General features: G+C 49.1%; 1 protein-coding gene across 1 annotated transcript in view; it reads left to right on the forward strand.

The window, feature by feature from the left end:
- Positions 1-24,340, forward strand: part of DPP6 (dipeptidyl peptidase like 6) — a 785,445-nt gene that overhangs the window by 563,659 nt on the left and 197,446 nt on the right. The window contains exon 6 of the mRNA XM_055591348.1: positions 23,515-23,567. Within this exon, the coding sequence (XP_055447323.1) occupies positions 23,515-23,567 (53 nt within the window). The remainder of the gene's footprint in view (positions 1-23,514; positions 23,568-24,340) is intronic.

Raw genomic sequence — 24,340 nt, forward strand, 5'->3', positions numbered from 1 at the left:
TGGCTTGCTCCAGAGGCAATAGAAAGCACTGTAGGTTGGTGTGATTCCAAAGGGCTTGGCCTAACAAACTCAAAACTGAGTCTTGACAAAGAGGAGAATTTATCCAGTCCAGCAGTTTAGATGGGAAGGCATTTCAGATGAGGAGGAGGAAATGAATAAGAACTCAGGTGATAAGATGACCACTGATATGCGAGTCTGCAGAAAGGACAGCCTCATGGAGGAGCGCTGGGGAAGTTGGGCCGAGGGTCAAACCCCTGCCATGTGGAGGTGCCAACGTCTGGCAATGCATCTGTCGTTTGTTGCAGCAAATGTCTCCTATTTAACTGAAAGTCTCTTCTCGGAGTTCTGCAATGACATATTGCTTCTAGAGGCAACATTTGATCTTTGATATTAAGAGCTTGTGTTAGCGTTACATCAAGTTTTATGTTGAAACCCAGGTAAAATCTATTCCAGTTTCTGTTTTTATATCATTTGCATGTATGTGATGTTGTGTGATGTGTGTGCTTCCATTTGCAACTCTTCTCTGGAAAATTGTTCCCAGGGTTCACTCTGACTCACCATCTGACATTTCCATTCTTAGTTTAGACCCCAGCAGTGTGTACGATGCTGAGCTTTTTGCATTGGATTGTCCTTTCCAACTTCCAGCCTCTCAACCTTGTAAGAACCTGATGCTGAATCATCTTTTCTTCAGTCCTTTCAAACTCTGAACCTGAATCGTGTTTTACACCTGAGCTGGCTGCCGGTTTAACTCATGTACAGTGACGCAGCCTGGTTGGTCACTTGCCTGAGCTGAATTTGTATTCATTATCACATTATAGCTAGTCTCAGGCAGTTAACTGTGCAGAGGGCTAATGCAGAGTAACTATCTGTTACTTCTTGACCTCTGACTCACATGTGTCCTGTAAATATCGTCACAATGAACGGTTCTACCTGCACCGTGGTTAGATAAGGTGGAATCTTCCTGATCGAAGACATGTGTTAACTCAGATAAATGATGCTTCTTCTCACACACACATCTCTTCTCTGACAAGCTTGAAGCTGGACAAGGACAGGATTGTAGTTGTTAACTATATTTGGTGGGTGAGACAAGTGGCTCTGATGACCAGAGGCTTATTTAAGGTCAAAGGGCTAAGCATGATAGAAGTGTCTAGAACCTTATATTCCTGACTCATTGCTGTATGCTCTTCCTCCCTAATTTGGGAGCTTCTAATTGATCATAAAAGCTTATTCCTAAAAGTGTGAAGACTGGGCAGGCCCTCCCCCAAACTTTCTGCCTTAATCTAGAACGTCAGATGCAGGCTGAGGCTGCAGGATATCCATTGGCAGAGCAAAAGGAGCAGGGCCAGTCACCCCCGTATCCAGCCCCAAGCACAGTGCTTCAGTTCAGTTCAGTTGCTCAGTTGTGTCCAACTCTTTGCGACCCCATGGACTGCAGCACACCAGGCCTCCCTGTCCATCACCAACTCCCGGAGTCCACCCAAACTCATGTCTATTGAGTTGGTGATGCCATCCAACCATCTCATCCTTTGTTGTCTCCTTCTCCTCTTGCCCTCAATCTTTCCCAGCATCAGGGTCTTTTCCAATGAGTCAGCTCTTTGCATCAGGTGGCCAAGTGATTGGAGTTTCAGCTTCAACATCAGTCCTTTCAATGAACACCAGGACTGATCTCCTTTAGGATGGACTGGTTGGATCTCCTTGCAATCCAAGGGACTCTCAAGAGTCTTCTCGATACCGCAGTTCAAAAACATCAATTCTTCAGCTCTCAGCTTTCCTTATAGTCCAACTCTCACATCCGTGCATGACCGCTGGAAAAACCATAGCCTTGACTAGATGGACCTTTGTTGGCAAAGTAATGTCTCTGCTTTTTAATATGCTGTCTAGGTTGGTCATAACTTTCCTTCCAAGGAGTAAGCATCTTTTAATTTCATGGCTGCAATCACCATCTGCAGTGATTTGGGAGCCCAAAAGAGTAAAGTCAGCCACTGTGTCCACTGTTTCCCCATCTATTTGCCATGAAGTGATAGGATAGTGGACTTGGTGGCAAAACATTACTGTTATTTTCACAGTCTTCTTTTTACTGTGAATTCTCCCAAGCCATTCCCCAGCTGCAGACACCTTTTCTGCCTCCCTCCCCATCACACCCTGTCCATCCCCCACTTCTGCATCCTCCGCCCAGCCCCCACATCTCCATCTTCACTGCTTTCCTCTTCTTCTCCCTTCGCTCTTCCTTTTTAAAAAATTAGTTTTACTTGGAGTATAGTTGCTTCTCAGTGTCGTGTTAGTTTCTGCTGTGCAGCAAAGTGAACTAACCACAGGTATATAGGTGCATGTCCCCTCTCTTTTGGATTTCCTTGCTGTTTAGGTCACTGCAGAGCATTGAGTCGAGTCCTCTGTGCTAACAGTAGGTTCTCATTGTTATCTGTTTTCCCCACAGTAGGGTCTATAAGTCAATCCCAATCTCCCATTTCATCCTTCCCACCCCTCCCCCCTTGGTGTCACATGTTTGTTCTCTACATCTGTGTCTCTATTTCTGCTTTGCAAAAAGACCATCTATACCATTTTTTAGATCTCACATATATGCAGTCCATAGGGGGTCGCAAAGAGTCAGACACACTGAGCAACTGAACTGAACTGATACGTGTTAATATACAATATTTGTTTTTCTTATTTACTTCATTCTGTATGACTGTCTCTGGGTCCAGCTCTGTCTCTGCAACTGACAGTCTCCTGCCTTTTTATGGCTGAGTAATATTCCACTGTGTATACGCACCACACCTTCTACATCCACTCCTCCGTTGGTGGACATTTGAGCTGCTTCCATGTCCTGGCTGTTGTAAATAGTGCACAATGAGCACTGAGGCATGTGTACCCTTTGGAATTATGGTTTTCTCCCGGGACGCGCCCAGGAGTGGGATTGCTGGCCATATGGTCGCTCTGTGTCTCGTTTCTTAGGCCCTCCGTACTGCTCTCCTGGCATCGCTCCCATCTGCTGGTCCAGCACCTCTGTGTGGCCTCCTGGTCTTTACTGTCCTCACGGATGCTCCCCTCTTTCTTCCCGCAAGTAAATGCAGTGACACGGGTTTGGCTTGTGCTGTTCAGCTTCTTTAACTGGTTGTGTTCCGTTTCTAACGTTCATATTTTTTGAGAGGGCTTAATTATGGAAAGAGTTGGAGACTGAGTCTTCATAATCTAATAATGAGCAGCCTGTGGCGTTGAAGGGCGTGGAGTCTGTGCGCGTTCTCCTCCAGCTGGTGTTGATGGGGCTTCTCTCCAGGCAGAGCCTGGATGGGAGTGAAGCACACTTGCTCTCTAGACAGATCGCTGTGCCTTGTTTGGAATGGTTTATTGGGTTTTATAGCTCTGTTTTCTTTTCTCTGACAAAGTTGCCCTACGTTCCCTTGAAACACATGTCATTCTGGACTATTTGGGGGTTCCTTTACTGTGTATACTTAAATTAATGTCAGCAGCAGAGCAATCGGTAGACACTTCCAGTTAAATTCTCCAGGGAGCGCACGTAAAATGTTAATGTTTCATTTAATTGAAGCGTCCTGAGGTATCAGCATTAACAGCCTCGAGCACTTTTATTCGCTCACAAAGCCGGGGGAGCAGAGAGGGAGAGGACCTCGAGGGCCGTAAGTCATTTCTGTGCGGCTGTTACTGGGGGCGTGTCCCTGGCCGGAAATCACAGGCTGGGTGACGTGTGTCCCACATTGTCGTCAGCCAGGCCCCATCTCCATGTGCAGGCCAGACCGCTGAGGACCAGGTTCCTTGTCTGTAAAGTGGGGAAAAGAACTGACTCTCCTGGTGGGCTGTCCGGAGGTCACCCGGACAAGCACAGGTGCTGCCTGTGGGTGCGAGGCTCGCGCAGTGGGACCTGTCTCTGGTGGCACCCTCAGCTGGAGGTCCCCGGGATGGCGGATGGGAGACTGCCCGGTGTGCATGTCCTCAGGGCCTTTCGGCTTCCCGTAAGGAGGGTTTGCGGCGGGAGGGGCGAGGCACACTGCCTTGGCATCATCAGGACAGCCAGTCGCTGACCCATTAGTAGATTTCTGGAACAGAGACTAGCTTCCTCACCTATAAAATAAGAAGAGAGGGCAGATAATCCTTGATGACCGTCCTAGCACCATGATTTTAGCAGTTACACATATTCTGTGAATGTCCAATAAATGTGCACTGGATAACTGTAAAAAAAAAACAGAACTTCAGAGCCTAAGAAATTATGCTACCTATAAATACTCCTGAAAGTGATAACATACCTTTTTTTCTTAGATTCATGATTCATTAAGGATTGCATTGTGTAATCAATAATAGTTGATTGATTGAAGAAATGTGTTTCTTTGTCAGTGACTATTGTTGATTACACAATGATTTTTCAGATTTCTTAATATCCATTTTCTCTCTCCAGGTTTTTGTGATTGTGGTGAATAGATATCATTTTAACCGTCCGTAAGTAAACAATTCAGTGACATTAAGCACACTGACAGTGTTGCTTCCCCACCACCCCTACCCTTCCCATTAAATAGTAACCCCTCCGTCCCCATTCTCCAGGACCTGGTAGCATCTGTCCTGCTCTCAGTCTCCATGAATCTGCCTGTTGTAAGTACTTCGTATAAAAGAGTCACTCACTGCCCATCCTCCTGTGTCTGGCTTAATTCACCTAAGCATAGTGTACCCCCTCCAGTTCTAAGAGAACCTACTCCCCAAGGAGATTCATAAGGAGAGGAGTAGGCTGCCAGCCCCAGGGTTGCTTTAGGGACGACCCCACCCAGAGACCCTGGGTGTGGCTCTCTCAGGGCCAGTCACACTGCAAGCTGACCCTGAGCTCTGGGGAGCCTTGCCCATGTACCGGGTCGACCAGCTGACCCAGAGCTCTGGGGAGCCTAGCCTGTGTCCCAGGTTGACAAGCCAAGCTGACCCTGAGCTCTGGGGAGCCTTGCCCATGTACCAGGTCAACCAGCTGGCCCATTGCAGGAGTAGCTCTGTCTGGAGGCCTTGGGTTTCTACCAAGTATCTCTGAACAAACCCTCTGGGTAGTCCGCTGGACTTGGCCTCCCAGCAGCCTGTGGCTGTAAATGTTTAGTAGCATCAAAAATGTCCCAGATGGCCAATGGAGAAGTTGATCCTCGGCTCTGCCCAGAGACACTCTGGGCAGGTCTGGCGTGAGACCGGGAGGTCTGCCTTCCAAACAACTGACTTACACTCTGAGTATCTTTATGAAAGTGAATACCGCCTGGTGTAAACAGCTCCCGACTGTCTCAAACTGAGTTTAGGACAGTCCCAAAGTCTCCCTTTATTTTTGAACTGAAGGATGGGGTCCAGTGTCCTTACATGGACTCTGAAAAGGCTAACATGCAGAGTTGAGGGTTTGGAAGGGAGGAGACAGCATGATGGGGGTGGACAAAATCTGGTTTGTGACCTTGGGCATGAGTGACCCTCACCGTGGGCACCAGAGAGCCACTCCCTCCAAATGTAAGACGGTTCTTTGATCCAGAACTGGGTTCCGTTAAGTAAACAGAGTAAATACAAGCAGGAGAAGAAAATGAGTTCAGAGAAAAGTCTAACTCCACCAACCTGAGCAGTAGTAATCGGCCGCCTTGTGGTAACCATGGCAACAGAGAACACTCTGGAACAGACACAATTAAAGATTGCATTTCGTTAGAAGGAAGCAAACACATAGATTCCCGAATTTTACCTTCCAAAGAATATTATTTCATCGAGTGCAAAGTCAATACCTTTTATCCAAGAAAAAACCAACTCCAAGTTGGAGGTCGTGGAATGGTCCTCAGAAGCGTCTCCAAGTGCCCGCCGCTGTCACACCACCACGCGCAGCACCGCGTGTGTGTTATGTGTCTCCGATGGAACGTGTTTGGCCTGGTTTGGAGGAAGACTCACTGACTTATCCCACGACATGAAGTGCCCTCTGACCCAGCCTGGGGACTTGTGCCGAGGACCCAACACTTTGTGTTTTGTGTTTGGAACAGAAAACAAACCCAGTGGGCTTTCCCAGGGCCGGGTGCCCTTTCCCATCCCTGAGGGCGCTCAGCAGAGATTCTAAGAAATGAAGCAAGACTTCATTATGGGGCTGAAGGCAGATATTCAGACCGAGACCCCAGGGAGACTGGCCTCCTTGCAGGGACCTGAGTCCTGCATCCTTCCTGTCAACTCCTGATGTCCCTTTCTCATGCACCCTTCTCCCTTTTATGCTATGACACCACTGATTCCTTTAGAATTTCAAAATCACGGTACAGAGGGAGCTCTTGCCGTCAAACTAGCTTGGCTCTCAGAAGCACTGTATTTTGCCAACATGAAAACCAAAACCCAGAGTTTATGACACGCTCAGAGCCACGCCATCCCTGAAAGGCAAGGCTGCAGCCCTGCCTCCAGACATCCCAGTGGGGGTGGTCTCCATGGTGACCTCATGTCCTGAGAAGCCAGCACGGCCCCGTCCCTAAAAATGCCTCAGATATGCTCTCTGACTTCAACTTTAATCATGTGAGTACTGATGTCATCTCCACTTCATAGAGGAAGAGACCCAGGCTAGAGCATGTGTGTTTGTACAGGCATGAGTGACAGCTGAGAGGCTGTCCCTGGCCTGGATTGTCCCCAGTCTTTCTCATCCCCGAGGCATTTGAGTTCATGTTCATGGTCCAAACACGTCACCCACCACCTCAGCCTAACACCAGCACCTATCGCCACTTTGTCCTGTGCAGTAACTTCAATGAAATCCAAGTCAGAGGTGCTGCTTCTACCCTCTGAGTATGCATGACACTGAGAGCTGGGGTCAGGGAAAGGATGTTTGCTCATAGCTCACCTGCCACCAGGGGTATGTGAACACGCCCACGGAAACTGGCTGTACTGGCTGGAGGGAACATCTGGATTTTTGGTCGACGAGGAAGTGATCAGTTTGCAGCACTGTGCTGGAGACTCATGAACAAGCTCTGAGAACCTTCAGCGATGAAGTTGACAGCAGGGAGCCCACGTGCTCCAGGGCTCAGTCCTCTCTTGCTGTGTTTGTTTGTAGATGTGTGGGTGTTCGGTGACACCCAGGGGTGTGCTTAGAGGTCCTGGTCGTGTGTGCCTGCTCCTACATTACAATCACCAGACAGCCACGTAGCAAATCGGGCTCTCTGGTGGTGGGACTTGAGCTTTAAAAGGTCCCTGGTAACTCTGAGTGGAGCCAGGTTTGCAAACCAGGCACCTTGGAACAGAGGTTCTCAAATGTCAGCGTGCTCGCCTAGGGAACGCTTGTTAACATGTCTGGGTGGTTTTGTCAAGAGGCAGATGCGAAGCCCCACACACTCGATCATGCTACCGGGTGGACCCAGACCCAGGAATCTGCATCTTTGGCAGACACGCTGGATGATTCCGATGCACGTATGTGGCCCATGGACCACACTGTGAGATGCTCTGCCACGGCAGCGAGCTCTGAGAGCAGCCTCGAGTTGCCATCTGGAGAGTCCCGAGGAGCGGAGCGAGCTAATTAGCTCCAGTATTTTTAGCTCAGGGAACAGCTCTGCAGAACTCAGCAGCCCAGTCCAAACAAGGAATGATTCTTCCATAACTGCTCATTAGAGGACCCTGAACATATGGCAAATGCACAGTCAGTGTCGACTGAGGAGTTTTCGACGTCAGCCCCATCGACTCCATGTGGCATCTGAGTGCCGTGCATTAACATGCCTCTGCCTTTGCTCCTAGCCCCGCTTTAAGACTTGTATCGAAGGCACAGGATCCTGGGATTCCTCATGTGTCTTCAGGATTGTCAAACCAGGAGATATATTTAGAGCCGTCTTGCAAAGAGCACAGAATTTCAGTAGACGCAGAACTGCCAAGCAGGCAGGAACCGTCACGATGACGCATGCGGCCGGCAGCTTTTCCCTCTGAATTACCAGGACAGCCTCAAGGCTGCCTTTGTCCTCAAGGAGTTTTTCTCCTTTCGACGCTGCCCACAGAATCTTTGGCAACCTATCACCCTTGGCCCGTCAGCAGCCAGAGAGAACACCCTTCTCCATCCCCGTGCACCGAGGTCCCTGCCTTCATGGACACGGTTTTGTCCTTGCCTGCAGACAATACGTTCCCGTCTCATTCCAGTGGATTCCTCCCATCCACCGTGACAAATAAACTCACATTAAATCAAATAAATGTCATTTAGGGAGGAGGGTTCAGGGTGGGGAACACATGTATACCTGTGGCGGATTCATTTTGATATTTGGCAAAACTAATACAATTATGTAAAGTTTAAAAATAAAATAAAATTTAAAAAAATAAATAAATCAAATAAATGTCGTTTTAGGATCACCTGTACTTTTCTTTAAGGATGCCCTACATTTTTAAATCTTTTAAAACTGAGAATTCTCGTGACATTCATAGATGATAATAAAATCTGTTCTTGGATCTGAAAATTGAAGCACCACCCCATCATTTTCAAGAGTTCTTTTTGTCTCAAGGATACAAATTTGTGTACAATTGAGTTCAGGATACTGAATTTTTTGTTGTTTGCATCTACTTTACCCCCTAATCTGGGAAGCTATACCCTAGTAACTATGGCCTGATTTGGGAGACTGAGAATGGGTCCCTAATATGTTCGTGGGATTATTGAGACATTTCTAGGTCATTAGAAGTTCAGGTAGCCGCACATATATAAAACCAGTGATTACAGGGCTTGTTCAACATTTGTTTCAGTATGCGCTTTGTAAGCCTTTATTCTACCTCTTCTGACTTCATGGGAAACGGTCTTTCCAGCCTCTTGGCCTCCAGTTTTCTCCTCCTGCCCTGTGTTCACTGAACCTACGAGTCATGGCCCTGCTCAGCCCCAGCACCCTCTCCACTGCCCTTAAGCTGGACACGCAGCACCTGCCAACAAACAGCACCGTCTGACTGTGGCGTGTGATGTCACCCTGAGGCTGGGGAAGAGGCAGGCGCCGTGTGCTGTGGGAGCTGAGGCGCACAGATGGTGCCTCAGCAGCCTAGTTGCTTCGTGAGTCCTTCTTGGAGACATGCTCAACACATTCTCCCTCCCCCTCCCCTGTCTGCTTTCAGACTCCTTCCCAGGTCCTCGGTGGATTTCTCACACCTTCCCCTGGTTAAACTGAGGATGTAATTTCTCGTTCTCCCGTCAGTAGGATTGCTCATGAGGCAACAGTAACGAGGGAAACCATGTATCCTGGTTTGTCTTGAACAGACGGTTCCAGACAAGCAGTCTGTGCCTGTCTCTCCAACGTGATTACCGATCACTCCACTTTCTCTGTGCCCGTTTGGGTGGCAAATTATATGGTCACAGTGGTGTGATGTCAATTCTGGATCGAGAAGACATCAGAGAGGCTGGTGAGGAGGATGATCTTCCAGACCTTGTTATCTGGAAGCATGGGGAGGACCGTGGTGGTGCCCGAGTACCCCTGGTGTGTGTGTGAATGTGTGTGTATGTGTGTGTATGTGTGTGTGGTGTCCAGCTGAACCCAACCCGCTGGGTTCTCTGGAGGCACTCCCAGGGCTGTGATGCAAGCCCCAGCCTATTGCTCACCCAGGATGAATCTTCCAGAAAGAGGCAGCCAAGGGGACGGAAAACAAGCTGGAGTGAGAGCAGGATATGCAGCCTCTGCCAGAATCCCCCCTTCCTACCCTCAGTGTCCACGTGGCCAGGGGCTGCCTGTGTGTCTGAGGCGTTGACTGTCTCCTTTGCAACTGAAAAATGAAAGCAAAGGCCTCTGAGAATAAGCAAAGGAGAGGCTGAGAATGGCTGAGGGGAGGGTCTCAAGAAACAGAAATACCAGCCATCTCAGAAGTGGAATGGGAGGGTCGGGGGGAGGCACAGAGGCAACCTCCCACAGAGCCTAGTAAGATGTGCATGGGAAACAGTAATGTGAGTGAGAATGAAACCTTCAAAGATGGTCATGAAAATGAGAGAGCAGACCGTACTGGAGCCAAGCTTCGGGGGGTAGGAAGTACCGCACGAAGCATGCCAGTGCAGATGGCATGTCGGCTGGGGCCGCAGGGCGAGAGGGCGCTCAGCCCATTTCTACCCACTGGATTCCAGAATCTCCTCCGGTCACCAGCGGCCTGGTTTACCGACTTTCTTACCTACAAAGGCTTTGTTTCAAGGGACCCTGTGGGTTCAGAGCTGTCGGCGTGAAGCTGAGTCCGCCTTGGATGCAGCATGCTGGATTTCGGAGGTGGGAGCGCGGCTGTCAGGCGTAGAGAAGCCTCGATCGCGTGTGACTGGGAGGAGCACCCCCGGGACCCGGCGATTCGTCCTCCGGCGCTCAGTTCCGGCGGCGCTAAGCCTCCCCGTGGACCGCTGTGCCCTGGTCCTGTCTTCACGGAGCTGCGGCTCTGTGCCCACCTCCGGGGAAGCCACAGCCCTTACTTCTCATCCGGCCGCAGCGGACTGAGGCCGACTTCCGAGCGTGGGGAGGGGCGGTTTTTGACGCCTTGTCAGAGAGCCTGAGCAGGCAGACTCGAGAGGCGAAGGGAACCGCTGGAGTGCAAGTGGAGGTGAGGGAAGGGCTGTGTCAGGATGCGCTGGGCAGACGGCAACGTGTTAGACAGATCCTGACGGAGTTGGGGGGCGGGGGGGCTTGGATCAGGTTCAGAGGGACTAGGAGGAAGAGAGTGAGAGAAACGGCCCCGGGTCCAGACCTCCCTCCCGCGTGTGAGCGCGGAGGGTTCCTGCTGCAGGGTAGCGAGTCAGGAGGCACTGGGACGACAGGTGATGAGTGGTCGCCTTAGACTCGGATCAGCGGGGCAGAGTAGCCATGGGGTGATGGTGAGCAGGAGACGGAAAGCAGAGGACTGGAAACGTCACGTGAGCGTGGGTGGGGGAGACGGACCTGCCGAACATCAATCATCCATTTAGCATCACGTGACACACGCTATAGCCACTTAACTAGTTAAAGCCGGGAAGGGAGAGGAGGGACCGCCTGGACTTCTCAGCCCTGCCCTTCGGCAGAGGCCTGGAGGGGCGGACACAGCCGGGCCCCGGGTGCACCCTCTCATAAAGCCGGGACAGGCCGCTGCTGGTCCTTACGTTGTGCTGATAAAGCTCCAAGTGAGCCCTCCATCCGCCCTTCCCCGGAGGAGAGAACCAGACATTTATGCTCCATCTCCCTGCCCTGTCCTTGAAGTGAGTCTCGTGCACTCACTGTTCGCTGCCACGAGGAACCAAGGCTCAGGGTCCTGAGATACATTCAGAGAGGCGGCAGAGAAGCTGGTGAGCTGCTGTACAAGGAAGTGGTGCAGAAGAAGCTCAGCCTGTGTAGCTGAAAGTGAGCAACCTTCCCCCCGGTGACCCCCTCGGTGACCTCCTTCCTCTCCACGTCCTGCTGTGTCCCCAGGACCACTGGGGTTCTGTGCGGTTCCCCAAAGCCTTGATGGCGTTGGCTGACAGCCGGTCTTGTGCAGGGTGGGAGCTAGTTGTGACTCTGGCATAGACCTTCTTAGTTCTTTTCTTCTTAATATTGCTCTCTTGAGTGTGGATCTATCAGTATCCTTTCTGGCTGCTAAAGAAGAGGTGGCTTAGGGTGGGAGAAGCTTTCTGACCAGCATGTTACAGTGGCAACAACGTGAAGCCATGTGGGAAAAAAGACCCTGACTTCCCACGTCTGTTTCTTTGACATTATGTGACCTTGGACCGACCCGTTTGTGTCTCTGAGCCTCTGTCTCTTTATTTAAAAGAAGAATCAAAGAGAAACTTAGCCCAGTCATGGGAGCAGGTGTTGTGAGGGTCACGTAAAGGATATAGAAAATGGTTTATAAATTCTGAAGACATCCACGATGTCAGGAGGTTTTATTTATTTTTACCTTGCATCTCCACGAGGCTGATCCTACAGGCAGTGTATGCAGGCGAGAAGAGACACAAAGGCGAGCAAGGGAAAAGAAAACGCCGTGTCCTCAAGTGAGGTCAGGAAAGAGTCGGCAGCACAGAGAGGGCGGAGGAGAAGTCGGCAGCCTGGAAGAGTGGGGACGTAGGGCGTCATCTCTTAGTGGCCGCCACACTGAGGACAGGCAGTGATGGAGCCGGGGAGAGGTCAGGGCACGTGGGCGTGTGTCCTTGAAGATCAGTTAGGAAGGAGGGAAAGCCTCGCGAACCGCTTCCTTCGAATGTCTTCCCCGCACCCTACGACATATCATTTGTCTCCAGAAGATGACCCTAAGACACATGGACACGCTCCTTGAATTGCAGTGTCTGAGTGGAGACACAGGAAATGACTAGAAGAAAATTACTCAGCTATTCCTGGATGTCAGAGGTGTTCCTGCTTTGGGTATTTGGGAACGTGACCCGAATCACAGCTGAAAGTTGTGCTGTTCATCTCGGAAACTTAAGAGCTTTATTTAGAGGCATCCTCAGCTTTAATCCTGTTGTTTTCAGGCTCAGATGTTCTCAGAGTCACTGATCTCTGGAGAGCTTTGTGGGTGAAGGACCCAGAGGATGAGACATTCTCTGTTAAGAAGTTTGATGAATGGGGTTGGTCAAAAAACAATGCATTAGAGGTTCTTGGGGCTGGATGTAACACCAAGAGCAGAACTAGATGTTTGGAGAGACTACAGGTTCGAGAGGAAATCTACTCTCTTGAATTTTATGGACTTCCCTGATGGTTCAGAGGTAAAGAATGGGCCTGCAATGCAGGAGACCCAAGTTCTACCCCTGGGTGGGAAACATTCCCTGGAGAAGAAAATGGCAACCCACTCCAGTATTCTTGCCTCCAGAATCCAACGGACAGAGGAACATGGTGGGGTACAGTCCATAGGGTTGCAAAAGGGTTGGACACGCCTGCATGACTGAGCATACTCTCTTAAATTTAGAAAGTCTGGTGGAAAAACAGTGATTCCTGGAGGAAAGGAGTTGAGATACAAGTACTGAATACTGAGGTCTTTTCATTGCTTTTGTGGTCGCAGCTGTCTGCTCTGTGTTACTTTTGCCGATGGTTACACGGAAACAGCATACGCAACCTGGAGGACAACGGACATTTTGTTTATGCAGAGTCATTTCCTAACATTTATCTTACATCAGAGCACCTAAGCATCTTTTTCTTTCTTTTACTAAATATTTCAATCTATTTCTAGTTAGTGGAGGCCCTCTAGAAAATGTTTCCTTTTAAATCAATATAGCATGAAGTTTGACTTCATGATCAGTCAGTGGATCAGTTCAGATGTTCAGTTGCATCCGACTCTTTTCAACCCCATGGACCAAAGATGCCAGGCCTCGTTGTCCATCACCACCTCCCAGACTTTACCCAAACTCATGTCCATTGAGTCAGTGATGCCATCGAACCATCTCATCCTCTGTCGTCCCCTTCTCCTCCCGCCTTCAATCTTTCCCAGCATCAGGGTCTTTTCCAGTGAGTCAGCTCTTTGCATCAGGTGGCCAAAATATTGGAGTTTCAGCTTCAGCATCTGTCCTTCCAATGAACACCCAGGACTGATCTCCTTTAGGATGGACTGGTTGGATCTCCTTGCAGTCCAAGGGACTCTGAAGAGTCTTCTCCAACACCACAGTTCAAAAGCATCAATTCTTCATGCTGCTGCTGCTGCTGCTGCTAAGTCGCTTCCATTGTGTCTGACTCTGTGCAGCCCCATAGACTGCAGCCTACCAGGCTTCTCCGTCCATGGGATTTTCCAGGCAAGAGTACTGGAATGGGTTGCCAAATTCTTCATGAGACAAAATCAAATAAGTCAGCCGAGTATGAGGAGATGTATACCAAGTGCAGTCGCTAGACCCCAGAGGTGACCATGACCTTGTGCTTGGCAGAAGGAGCAGCTTCTCTGGGAGGACTGGGCTCTTCAGGAACCTTTTCGTCATCATCAACCTCTACATCAGGACTTGAGATTCACAGAGACCAGGCCAGATGTTCTGGCACGATGCTGAGTCATTGGGGGTAGAGCCCAATAAAAGACAGGAATGAAACAGGAGATTAACAGTAGAGCAGAGACCAACTCTGTCACGAGATGGGATTTCTCCAGAATCTAGGAGAGGAAGCAGTGTGGACTCTGTGTGCAGGGGGACATCACCAATGGAGTCACCGTCAGCGGCTTATCAGACGTGACGCCCTGAGGCTTGAGCGCCCAGATCCAGGCTTCAGCGCCTGCATGGTTAAACATAGGCACGAGACAGGACAGAGGTGGGGAGCGCAGGGGTGCAGTCCCCCCTGGGACCCGAGGGGCTCTATGAACAGGGGAGGATGTAGAGTCCCCGGGCTCAGTGTCGCCATGGCGTTCTGCACGCCCCTGCACACTCTGCATCCACACTCTTACTGCCAGGGGCCTGGAAGCCTTGCCAGTCTAGCTTTTGTCACCAGCAGTCAGCATCATTGGGCTGAGATGAGTTCCATGTCACGTGAACTTGTCAACACTGTCCTCCCGCAGGGAGGAAATGAGAACAGGCCTGTTGGCACTTACTCCCGGGGCTGTTTGAAACCAAGAATCAGCCCTCTGGCTGCCCTCGGGCTTCTCTCTTCTGGGCAGACCACCTGACCTGGGTGTCTCTCACCCGGCTTTCTGTCCAGACTCCTGCTGACCTGGGCATCTTCTCTAGAGCATTTCCGTCCATGGATCTCACTCCTCAAAAGACCGAGAACCCTCCACTGGGCCCGTTTCTCCACTAAGTGAAAGGGTTTCCGGGCAGGATATTCATTTCTTCCCAGTAAGACCCTACGAACTGGTTAGCTCTTATCTCATCAGATATTAGAGATGCGCTCGCTTGTTCTCATTACTCAGAGAAGGATCTGGATGGACTATTCGGGGAGCCTTTGGCAGACCCTGAAGCCCCCTTTGGGTCATTAGCCATCCTCAGAGCGGGTGTTGAGGCTTCCTGGAGGAATGGCAGCTGCTGTGTGAGGTTGACCCTGACCCTGGTCTAGCCATGTGGACGGAGGGCATCCACAACCAGGAGGGCAGGTTGCTCAGCAGAACGTGTGAGGACCGAGTCTTAGGAACACACCACGTGAGTGTGGAGACTCGTAACGTGGTTTTGAAAAAACAGAGGATAGGTTTCCTCGCCTCACTTCTCCCCACTGACCGAGGGGGCACCAGGGCTTCAGGCTTAATTATCTGGTCTTTGCTGCTTTCCTGAAAGGTTGTCAGGGACACAAGGCAGCCGTGGAAGGTGCTGGGTGTGTCTGGTGCCTAGGCCCTGATTGTCACAAGTGTCTAGACTCATCAACTCGAACAAATCACATACGTGCAGTGCCTTTTTTGTAACTTTTTTTTTTTTTTTTTAGGTATGCTTTTAATAGAATGCTATTTATTGCTTTCCAAAACAAAACTTAAAAATGAGCAAAATAAAACTGATTAAAAAAATAAATAGATAAAACAGATATATATCCAATTGCTTTACTTCAAAAGACGAAAGGAAGACAATAGCCCAGTTCGTAATCGTCCTTGGACACAATATGCATCGAACTCTTTCTTTCCACAAGTACTCACAAAAGACTAGGAGGTGCCGAACATACGAGGCCAGGGACATTAACTTTTAAAATTAATTAATTCATGTGGCTTCATCGGGTCTCAGCTGCATCATGTGGGATCGTTTCATTGCAGGACACAGACTCTCTAGTCGTGGCATGGGCTCAGTAGTTGTGGTGCTTGGGCTCAGTAGTTGTTCTTGCGCTCAGTAGTTGTGGTGCTTGGGCTTAGTTCTGGTGCTTGCACTCCGTAGTTGTGGTGCTTGGGCTCAGTAGTTATGGTGCTTGCGATCAGTACTTATGGTGCTTGGGCTTAGTTGCTGGAAGGCGTGTGTGATCTTAGTTCCCCGACCAGGGATCAAACCCCAGTCCCCTGCGCTCCAAGGAGGATTCTTAACCACTGAATGACCAGGGAAGTCACCTACGTGCAGTATTTGATGTGTCAATTACTCCTCCATAAAGCTGCTCTCAAAAAGGTTTTGAGGGAACATCTATAGAACGTCACAGAAGGATCATGAACAGTGTGCGAGGATCCGTCATGGCCCAGGGAACGTTGGCCTGGGCTTGGGAGGCAGGTTGCTTGCTTTCTCCTGGGGCTGGCTGTGTGTTAATTCTCAGGGGAACTGGTATTGCAGCTGGAAGCCAATGAAATTCCTTCTTTTTTGGTAACAGAACCTTCAAAACTGTGAGGAGATAGACCTTCTGGATAAATGCTTATTTTCTCCAATTTTAAAACCAAGAAATCTTAACTTTGCCAGCTACTCTTTTTAGAGTTTTTATCTTTTCCCTTCAGATTTCTATTTTTTTCACTCATCAGCATGCATCTTGTATGGATAGTTTTCCTTCTTCTTTTTTTTACCGTCTGGTTTCCACATCTCATGTTCTTTCCCTGCTCAGTCTGACTTTTTCCTGTGTTAATCTTCCCTGGCACCTTTAGCATCCGTTCACTTCACAGTCCTATATCTTATGTCTTTAGCCGTGTATCATTCCATCCGTGGTGTCCTTGGTTCTAGCTTGGGAGAATCTTACTCCAAGCTCATCTGTACCCTCTGATATGTTTAATTTCCTCGATAAATAGAAGGAAAAGTGAAAATATTCGTCCCTCCGTCGTGTCCAACTCTTTTTGACACAGTGGACTGTAGCCCACCAGGCTCCTCTGTCTGTGGGATTCTCCAGGCAGGAATACTGGAGTGAGTTGCCATTTCCTCCTCCAGGGGATCTTCCCAACCCAGGGATCTAACATGAGTCTCCTGCATTGCAGGCAGATTCTTTACCAGCTGAGCTAGTAGCGAAGCCCATAAATGAATAGAATGTAGGATCAGACAAGAAAGGGGAGTCATGTCCACTGGAGCCATCTGCCTAAGAATGCACACACCCATTCCAGGGCGTCCCTCACAGCAGCTCTCCAGCCTCTGCCTGAATCCCATCAGTGCTGGGGAGCTCACCCCTTCAAGGGACCATCCACCTCATTATTGGAACACTTGTTGTTCAGTCACTAAGTCATATCCGACTCTTTGTGACCCCATGGACTGCAGCACACCAGGCTTCCCTGTCCTTCATGTCACCCGGAGTTTGCTCAAATTCATGTCCACTGAGTCCGTGATGCCATCCAGCCATCTCATCCTCTGTCATCCCCTTCTTCTCCTGCCTTCAGTCTGAATGGAGAGGTGGTGCTGACCAGCAGCCAGTCCAGAGGGCAACAATCTCAGTTGTTTTCCTGTCTCTCCCACCCTTGGAAGAGGTCAGCTCCAACCTTGCCATTCTCTCTGTGGAATTCCTGTTTTTTTACAGCCCAAAAGAGTGGACAAAAAGAGAATTTTGTGGATTTGGTACAGTGCTAGTAGCTAGACTATATAGGTCTTAATTTAAACATGAGCATTCTTGATTCCTTTCTCATGGCTTATATTTCCTATGCAAATACTCACAGCTCTTACTTCTCAGGCTCAGAGGTCAAGTAATTTGTCTGAGTTCACCCATCAAATGATGTGCAGGCTGGGAATTGAACATATGTCTTAGTATAAAACTGAGTTGTAATTATAGTGGATACACAGGAGTGCCTGCATCCTACTCCCAAACTATTCCAAACCAGCACAGCCACACACAGCTCCCAACCCCTGTGTGTGAAAAAGGACTTCTCCAGGCCTTGGGGAGGAGGGGAGTTCTGGCCAGAGGCTGGAAGGTCACCTGGAAGGTCATTGTGATAACTCAGGCATCAAACTAGGGCAGTGTTACTGAGGGTGGAAATTGTGCTGTGAATTTAAGGTTCATTCCAAAGTCACAGTCCAGTGAAATTTGAAAACCAGTTGTACCTGGACAGTAGGAAAGGAGGAAGGAATAGGAGTGGTTGGAGCTGATTCCAAGATGCTTGTACCGAGAAACTAGATGCATGCAAGAACATAAAAGGGAATTCTCTAGGGGACTTCCCTGGCAGTCCAGTGGCTAAGACTCCACACTTCCAGTGCAGGAGGCGCAGGTCCGATCCCTGGAGGGGGAACTAAGATCCACATGCTGCACAGTGCAGCCAAAGAAAAAAAGAGAGAGAATTTTTAGGAGGAGAAGAATTTATTTGGTTTTCAAAATATTGAATGTGGTATGACAGTTTGGAGCAAAAACATGCTGAAAGGCCCAACATAAGCCAAAATATGAGCTTAGAAGTCAGCAAGTAGATCAAGCATGAAAATATGAACTCAGGAAGACGTCACATAAGGAAGCAATGTCCTTCCAGACCAAGAGTGCAGACCAACGAGGGGAACTTGCGTGGGTAGCAGGTTGGTGCCTGCATCCGTTCAAGGGGTCTGCAGAGCAGAAAGGACAGGGAGGGAGGAGACCGAGGCCAGTGACCTGTCTGGGAACGAAGAGGGGAGAAGGATTCCTGTGGCCTTTGTCATGCACTGCAGAGTGAGCCAGCAGGCTGGAAAATTAGATGCTGTTGTGCACGGCAGCGGGACAGACACGCAGAAGTGGCACTTTGAGAACGTCGGGAGGATGATGCAGTGGTGGAAAGTGATGCAGTGCAGACTTCCCTTGTAAAGTACCGTGCTAGTTAAAGAGAAGGAATTTGGGGGAGGAGGGAAATGGTCAAGGATTTTTTTCATGTGGGAGATTTTAATTCAACAGATCAGAGAGACAAAACCATGGAGAGGGAGTGATGAAAAATATGTGCTCTGTGTGTGTGTGTGTGTGTGTGTGTGTGCGCACGTGCACTCAGTTGTGACCAACTCTCTGCAACCCTGTGGACTGTACCCGCCAGGCTCCTCTGTCCTTGGGATTCTCCAGGCAAGAATACTGGAGTGGGTTGCCATACCCTCCTGCAGGGGATCTTCCCAACCCAGGGATCAAACCCATGTCTCTTGCATTTCCTGCATTGGCAGGCGGGTTCTTTACCATTAGAGCCACCTGGGAAGCCTGATGAAAAATATAAGGCGGGGTAATTTGTGGTAGAAGAGTTGATAATCAAGTTCAACAGGAAGCAGAAGGGAATGGGGTCAAGGTCTCAGAAGTTAGTCTTAGAGAAGAACACGGTAGCTTCTCCTGTAGGAGAGGCAGGATGGACAGGGGTCTGAGGCAGGGCACTTGCATTAGGGATGATGGTTGGGTGATGGATTTGAGAAGGACTTGAGAAAGTATTTCAGCACCATTTGGGGATATATTGAATTGAGCCAGAGGAGGAAGGAGACAAAGAATGGAGTTAAGAAAAACTCGGTTTTCAGCTCAGTTTACTGAGGGGATGAGGGAGCCACCAACCAGGATAGGAAATACAAAAGGAAAACTAGGTTTTAAGGGTTGTTGAAGAGTTTCTTTCGGAGAATATTGAGTCTGGGGTGCCTGTGAACCTAAGGTAGAGAAAGCAGTCAGTGGGGGAGTCTGATACACTGGCCTACCGTTGAGGAAACAGGTCCATGAAATTAATATTCAGGTAACCATGGTTTAAGACTACAAGAGTGGGAGACTTCATAGAGGAAGAGGGCATAAAGTGAGCCCGTCTCAGTGCACCTGGTGAGGCTGCAGTGGGAAAGACCAGAGGGAAGTCAAAGTCAGTGTCTCTCAGAGAGTGATGTGGGAGAGGATAAGAAAGCAGGCTGTGCACAGAGTGATGCTTCACAAATATTAAAGTGAAAGTGAGAGTCACTCAGTCATGTACAGCTCTTTACGACCCCATGGACTATACAGTCCATGGGATTCTCCAGGCCAGAATACTGGAGTGGGTCGTTCTCCCCTTCTCCGGGGGATCTCCCCAACCCAGGCATCGAACCTGTGTCTCCCACATTGTAGGTGAATTCTTTACCAGCTGAGCCACCAGGGAAGCCCTCAGATATCAGATGCAGGCCAAATATGAACCTAGCCCAAGACAAAATTGGGTTATTTTTCCAAATTATTGAATGCCTATGTCAGCTATATTGTATGATACATTAAAAAAAAAAAGAAACAGTATGATGAAATTGCTTTTCCATCTTGTGAATGGTATTTTGGGTAACAGATTTTCATGCATTTACTTTCCAAGAGAAATTTGATGGTATGGGAAGAAACCTTATATTCGTGAATTTTTAAAAGTTCACTCACAAAAAAATAACAATGCAGTCTTACTAACTTCCAGCTCTTTGTACTTTTTTCTATGATCAGAAGTATTTAGAGTCTGTTTTAAAGAAAGATGCATAAATTCAAGAGAGAGAATCCACATACACACACACACACACACACACACACACACACAGAAGGCTTTTATCTCAAATTCTTTCAGGGAGATGTAACTTTTTTTTTTTTTTAATGTCTTTCAAGATAAGGCATTGTGCAAATGAAAACACTTGAAATTTGTCCTCTTTCAAAGTCTTCTTTGTGGTTCTTTTGGCTCCAGGTTGAGGGAACATTTTGCAGAGGAGAATGGTATTTGATTGTTTCATCTTGGAGCGTTGAGAAAATCACTTCATCTTCCTCCTACTTCCCCGTTTTTTAAGAGTAGCTTTTGAGTCATAATTGCAGTTTCATGCTGAAGGCTCTTCATCTGCATCCACGGTTTACCCTGGAATGCTTCTTTTACGTACGTACTTGGCACATAGGTACTCCAGCACCTCAGGTTTTATCTGTCTCTACTTCTTGACTCTCTTTCATCTTGTTTGAATCTTTCTAATTAGTGGTTTCATTTTCTAGATATTCTGTTACATTTCCCATCCCTATAGGCTTGTTTTTTTTTCTTCCTGCCTGACAGAACAGAGGCAGAATTGTAAATGGATAGCTCTCTCATCGTTTTATTCTATTATCCTTATTAGGTTATTTTAGTTTTGTCTTCCTTTTTCTCTTTGGTCCCACTCAGAAGATATCCACAGAGTTGAATTTCAGGGTCATTTGCAGGCATATTTAAAGAGGTGTAAAGATGTAAGTCTAGGGGTTTGGGAACGTCATATCCAGAGAATGAACTGAAATCACTATTTCCAGATGGGCCAAATAAATAGGGCTTCGACCAAGCAAGACAGTGCGTGTCCTTACTTTGCATATGTATTACAGCTCTTGGTATCCTGGATTTTTCAGTTGACAACAACCAACTTGGACTTATAACTTGAGAATTAAGAGCTGTACCCTTTGTTCAGGCAATTTCCAGTATGTGCTTGGAGAGAAACAGATCTCAAGTATTACGGGTTTGATTCAGTCTTCCTATCCAAAAGATAGGATAATAATACCTAGCCCATGCAGATTGAGCGCACTCACCGATGCTGAGGAGCTGGCATAGTGCCAGTGCGTAGAACGTGCTCCAGAAATGCTCCCCACTCTCCCAGCAGCGTCACGACCACCTCATCCCCTGTGCTCTGGACTGTTCTCTACGGGAACCTCAAAGGCTTTTTCCAAATGCTTTGGTCCATAATGCCCCCCACCCCTCACCTCTTCGGTACGGACTCTTTGATAGGTAATTTGTCTATTTGTTTTAGAAGTTGCTGAAAGGTTATAGGGAGGGAATCCAGAAACTCAAAAGTCTGTCCACTTCTGATTTAATAGTTAATCTTTATCATCTGGATTTAAACTAGATGTATTATTTACCAACTGCTGTGTGAGAAGCTATCCGAAACTTAGTGGCTTAAGACAACCAATACTTCCTGTCTCATGGTTACTGTGGGTCAGTAACTCAGGACCATCTTAGATCTGAGTGGCCCCAGCTCACATTCTCTTGTGAGGTTGTTAGTCAGGGCCGTGTCATCTGCAGGCCTGACTGGGGGGTGAAGAATCAATTTCCAAGCTTCCCTGTGCCTTGCTGGCTCGTGGTCATCTCATGGGGGAGAACCTTGGCTCGTCCCCTTACAGTCACTCGAGTGTCTTCACAATCTGACAGCCATCATCCTGCAGAGCAAACGCCCCGAGAAGGAGCTGGGAGGCCTCAGTACCGTTTACAGCCTGTGCAGAAGCATCGGGCCATCATTTCTGACCCCGTTGGGGTCACTGAGTTAGGACCCAGCCCTCCTCCTCTCCTCATGCCTCCATCACTGTTCCATCCTCCACGGCCCTTGCAGGGCCTCACTTTCCCATCTCAGCAAACAGAGGTGCCGCCTGGAGTCACCGTGAAACTGGGGTGAGCCACGTAGCGTGAAAGGGCACCATTGGAGAGACGGAACAGCCCAGCGCAGACGCTGTGGCCATAGAGAAACAGGGCCACCCAGCTTCCACTCCCGTCTCTGTTCCCAGAGGCACCCTCTGTCAAAGCTCCCGGACCTCCAAGGGGCTCTCTGAGCGTCAGTCTGCTCAGGACACAGGGGCTGGGACCCCGGCCCTGCCTTCTTCTCCTGGGGGAGCAGCGCTGCAGCACTTCAGAACCGCAGCTCAGTCCTGGGGCGGGGAGGTGGGAGGAGTCCTGCTCAGATTGCTACGGGAGTGCGTGGTGTTCGTCACGATTTTGCTCCTCCAAAGCTGTTTCTTCACACCTGGACCAGAGTTTCAACTAGACCCCCAGCTGGATGACCATCTCCTGCCCTTGAGCACACCATCCCAGGGCCTGGGGGTCTAGTGCAGGAGTCCTGGGGTCACTGGAAGCGAAATTTCTTTAGAAATTAAGCACTGTTTTTTATTTTTATATCTGGGTCCTTTTTTCGCCAAATAACTGTGATCCCCTCGAGGTTAATGCGGGGGCCCAGACTAGGCGTGGAGTCGGGGGTGTTAGCAGACCCTCCCCCGTTTTCCTTTGCAGGCTCACGTCCGTCATCAGCACCAAGCGTGTCCATATTGCACACGCCCTACGGTAGCTCTGTCTTCCTTGGCTGCATGTCCCTCACCCGTTATCTTTAGAAAGCTGGTTTTAAAATGCTAGTCAGCGAGCGCTGGCCCACACAGGGCACCAACCCTCAGAAGTTTCCAGAGCAAGGGAAGTGAAATACGGTTCTCACTTCATCCTTGCAGGGTAACCAACACATCACATTCCACACCCCCAGAGGGTCTCTCTCCAGAAAGCTAGAGAGGACAGAGGCCACGTTCTCCCTTCTTTGGGGGTGACCCTTGCATTCTAGTCACTGCATTTATGGGTTGGGGCGTAATCTCCTGGCTCAAGAATTGAAGAGGGACATCTGAGACCTGAGGGTTACAGGAGTTTGGAAATGCCACGCTCCCCTTGCAATGAGCTCTTAATTTATTGGCCACTCTCTGAAACTAAAACATGCACATCAAGTTGTCCAGGGGACAGGAGTTTGCCCAGGTAAGCCCGTCTTGGCTGGCTCTGGTATTAGAGCTCACCGAGGGTACAGAGTGGACTCTGCCGGAGATTTCAGGGACCTCCCGCCGGGCCTGGGTCTCCCCATCTCTGGTCCAGCTGGCTTTCAGGAAGCCTCTGATGAGCACGTCCACGTTAGTTCTGTGCTACATTAGTTGAGCTGGAAATCTCTGCCCTGATTTAATCTCAAACCAGGTAGTCCTGGAAATGACACCAAGCCTCTGGCTACCCAGTAAACCACATGCAAATGGTGGAAATAAGACTGACATGATATGCAAATTTACTTCCTGAGTAAATAAAAGACTTGGCTGCCTGGTCTCCTGACTACATGCTTTTTGGTCCAGGCTTATTAGGATTCACAGTGATTTGAAAAATATAATCACAACCATGATCTCAATGCTTGTTTTTTTTGTTTCTTGTTTTTTTGTGTGTCTGTTTCAGATATATCAACACTCCTATACTGGATATTATGTCCTGAGCAAAATCCCTCATGGGTAAGATGGTTCTTTCATTTTCTTCTAATGAGAAATCTGCAGAACAGAGTGGGGTGGAGCGCTGACTAGTTGCTTAATTCCTAGGGCAGGAAATACGGTACCTTAGCTTTTGACAGTGAAGTGTCCTGATGCTGTGGGAACCTCTGGGGTGCCCCCAGGCCCCGGGGTGGGGGTGGGGGTGTCAGTGAGTCCAGCTCCTCGCCCGTTAGTGAAGCCCCGTTCCCAGAGCAGCTGCGCCACCTCCTGCTCTGGTGCCCAGGTTCCAGGTCCTGCAGGGTAAGGTGCTGCCCCGGCCCCCGATCACCAGCCCCCAGCCCTGTGATTTGTAATCGCCTGCAGTCCCCCCAGGGCATGGCGATTCACCTTCTGACTCCCAGGAGGATTCCCGGTTTATATACACAGTGAAAAGGGCAGCACCCTGAGCGCATCTTGTTTCTCAAAACGGGAAGACTTGGGACCCAGAAGTGTGAGTGGGAGGGAAAAGACGTGAGAGCGTGATTTGGCAGAGTTTTCAGCTCTGGGTATACACAGCGGAGTGTGTTGTCAGGGGCTCATCTTTGGAATCCAGAGGTGTTGACTCGAGGTTAAAGTTGGATGAAGCCATTTGTTGAATTGGGGCATGGAAGACCAGTTGCAGAACAAGGAGAGTGAGGCAAGGATGGCATTTCCTTGCTTCCGTTTCTGTTTTTTCTTTCTCCCCGCTCCTCCCCCTCCTCCCTCCCCTCCTCCACCCACTACAGTCCCCCTCCCCACACCCCCACGCCGCCCTCCTT

The sequence above is a fragment of the Bubalus kerabau genome, chromosome 8 (genome assembly GCF_029407905.1).
Source record: "Bubalus kerabau isolate K-KA32 ecotype Philippines breed swamp buffalo chromosome 8, PCC_UOA_SB_1v2, whole genome shotgun sequence".
NCBI lineage: Eukaryota > Metazoa > Chordata > Mammalia > Artiodactyla > Bovidae > Bubalus > Bubalus kerabau.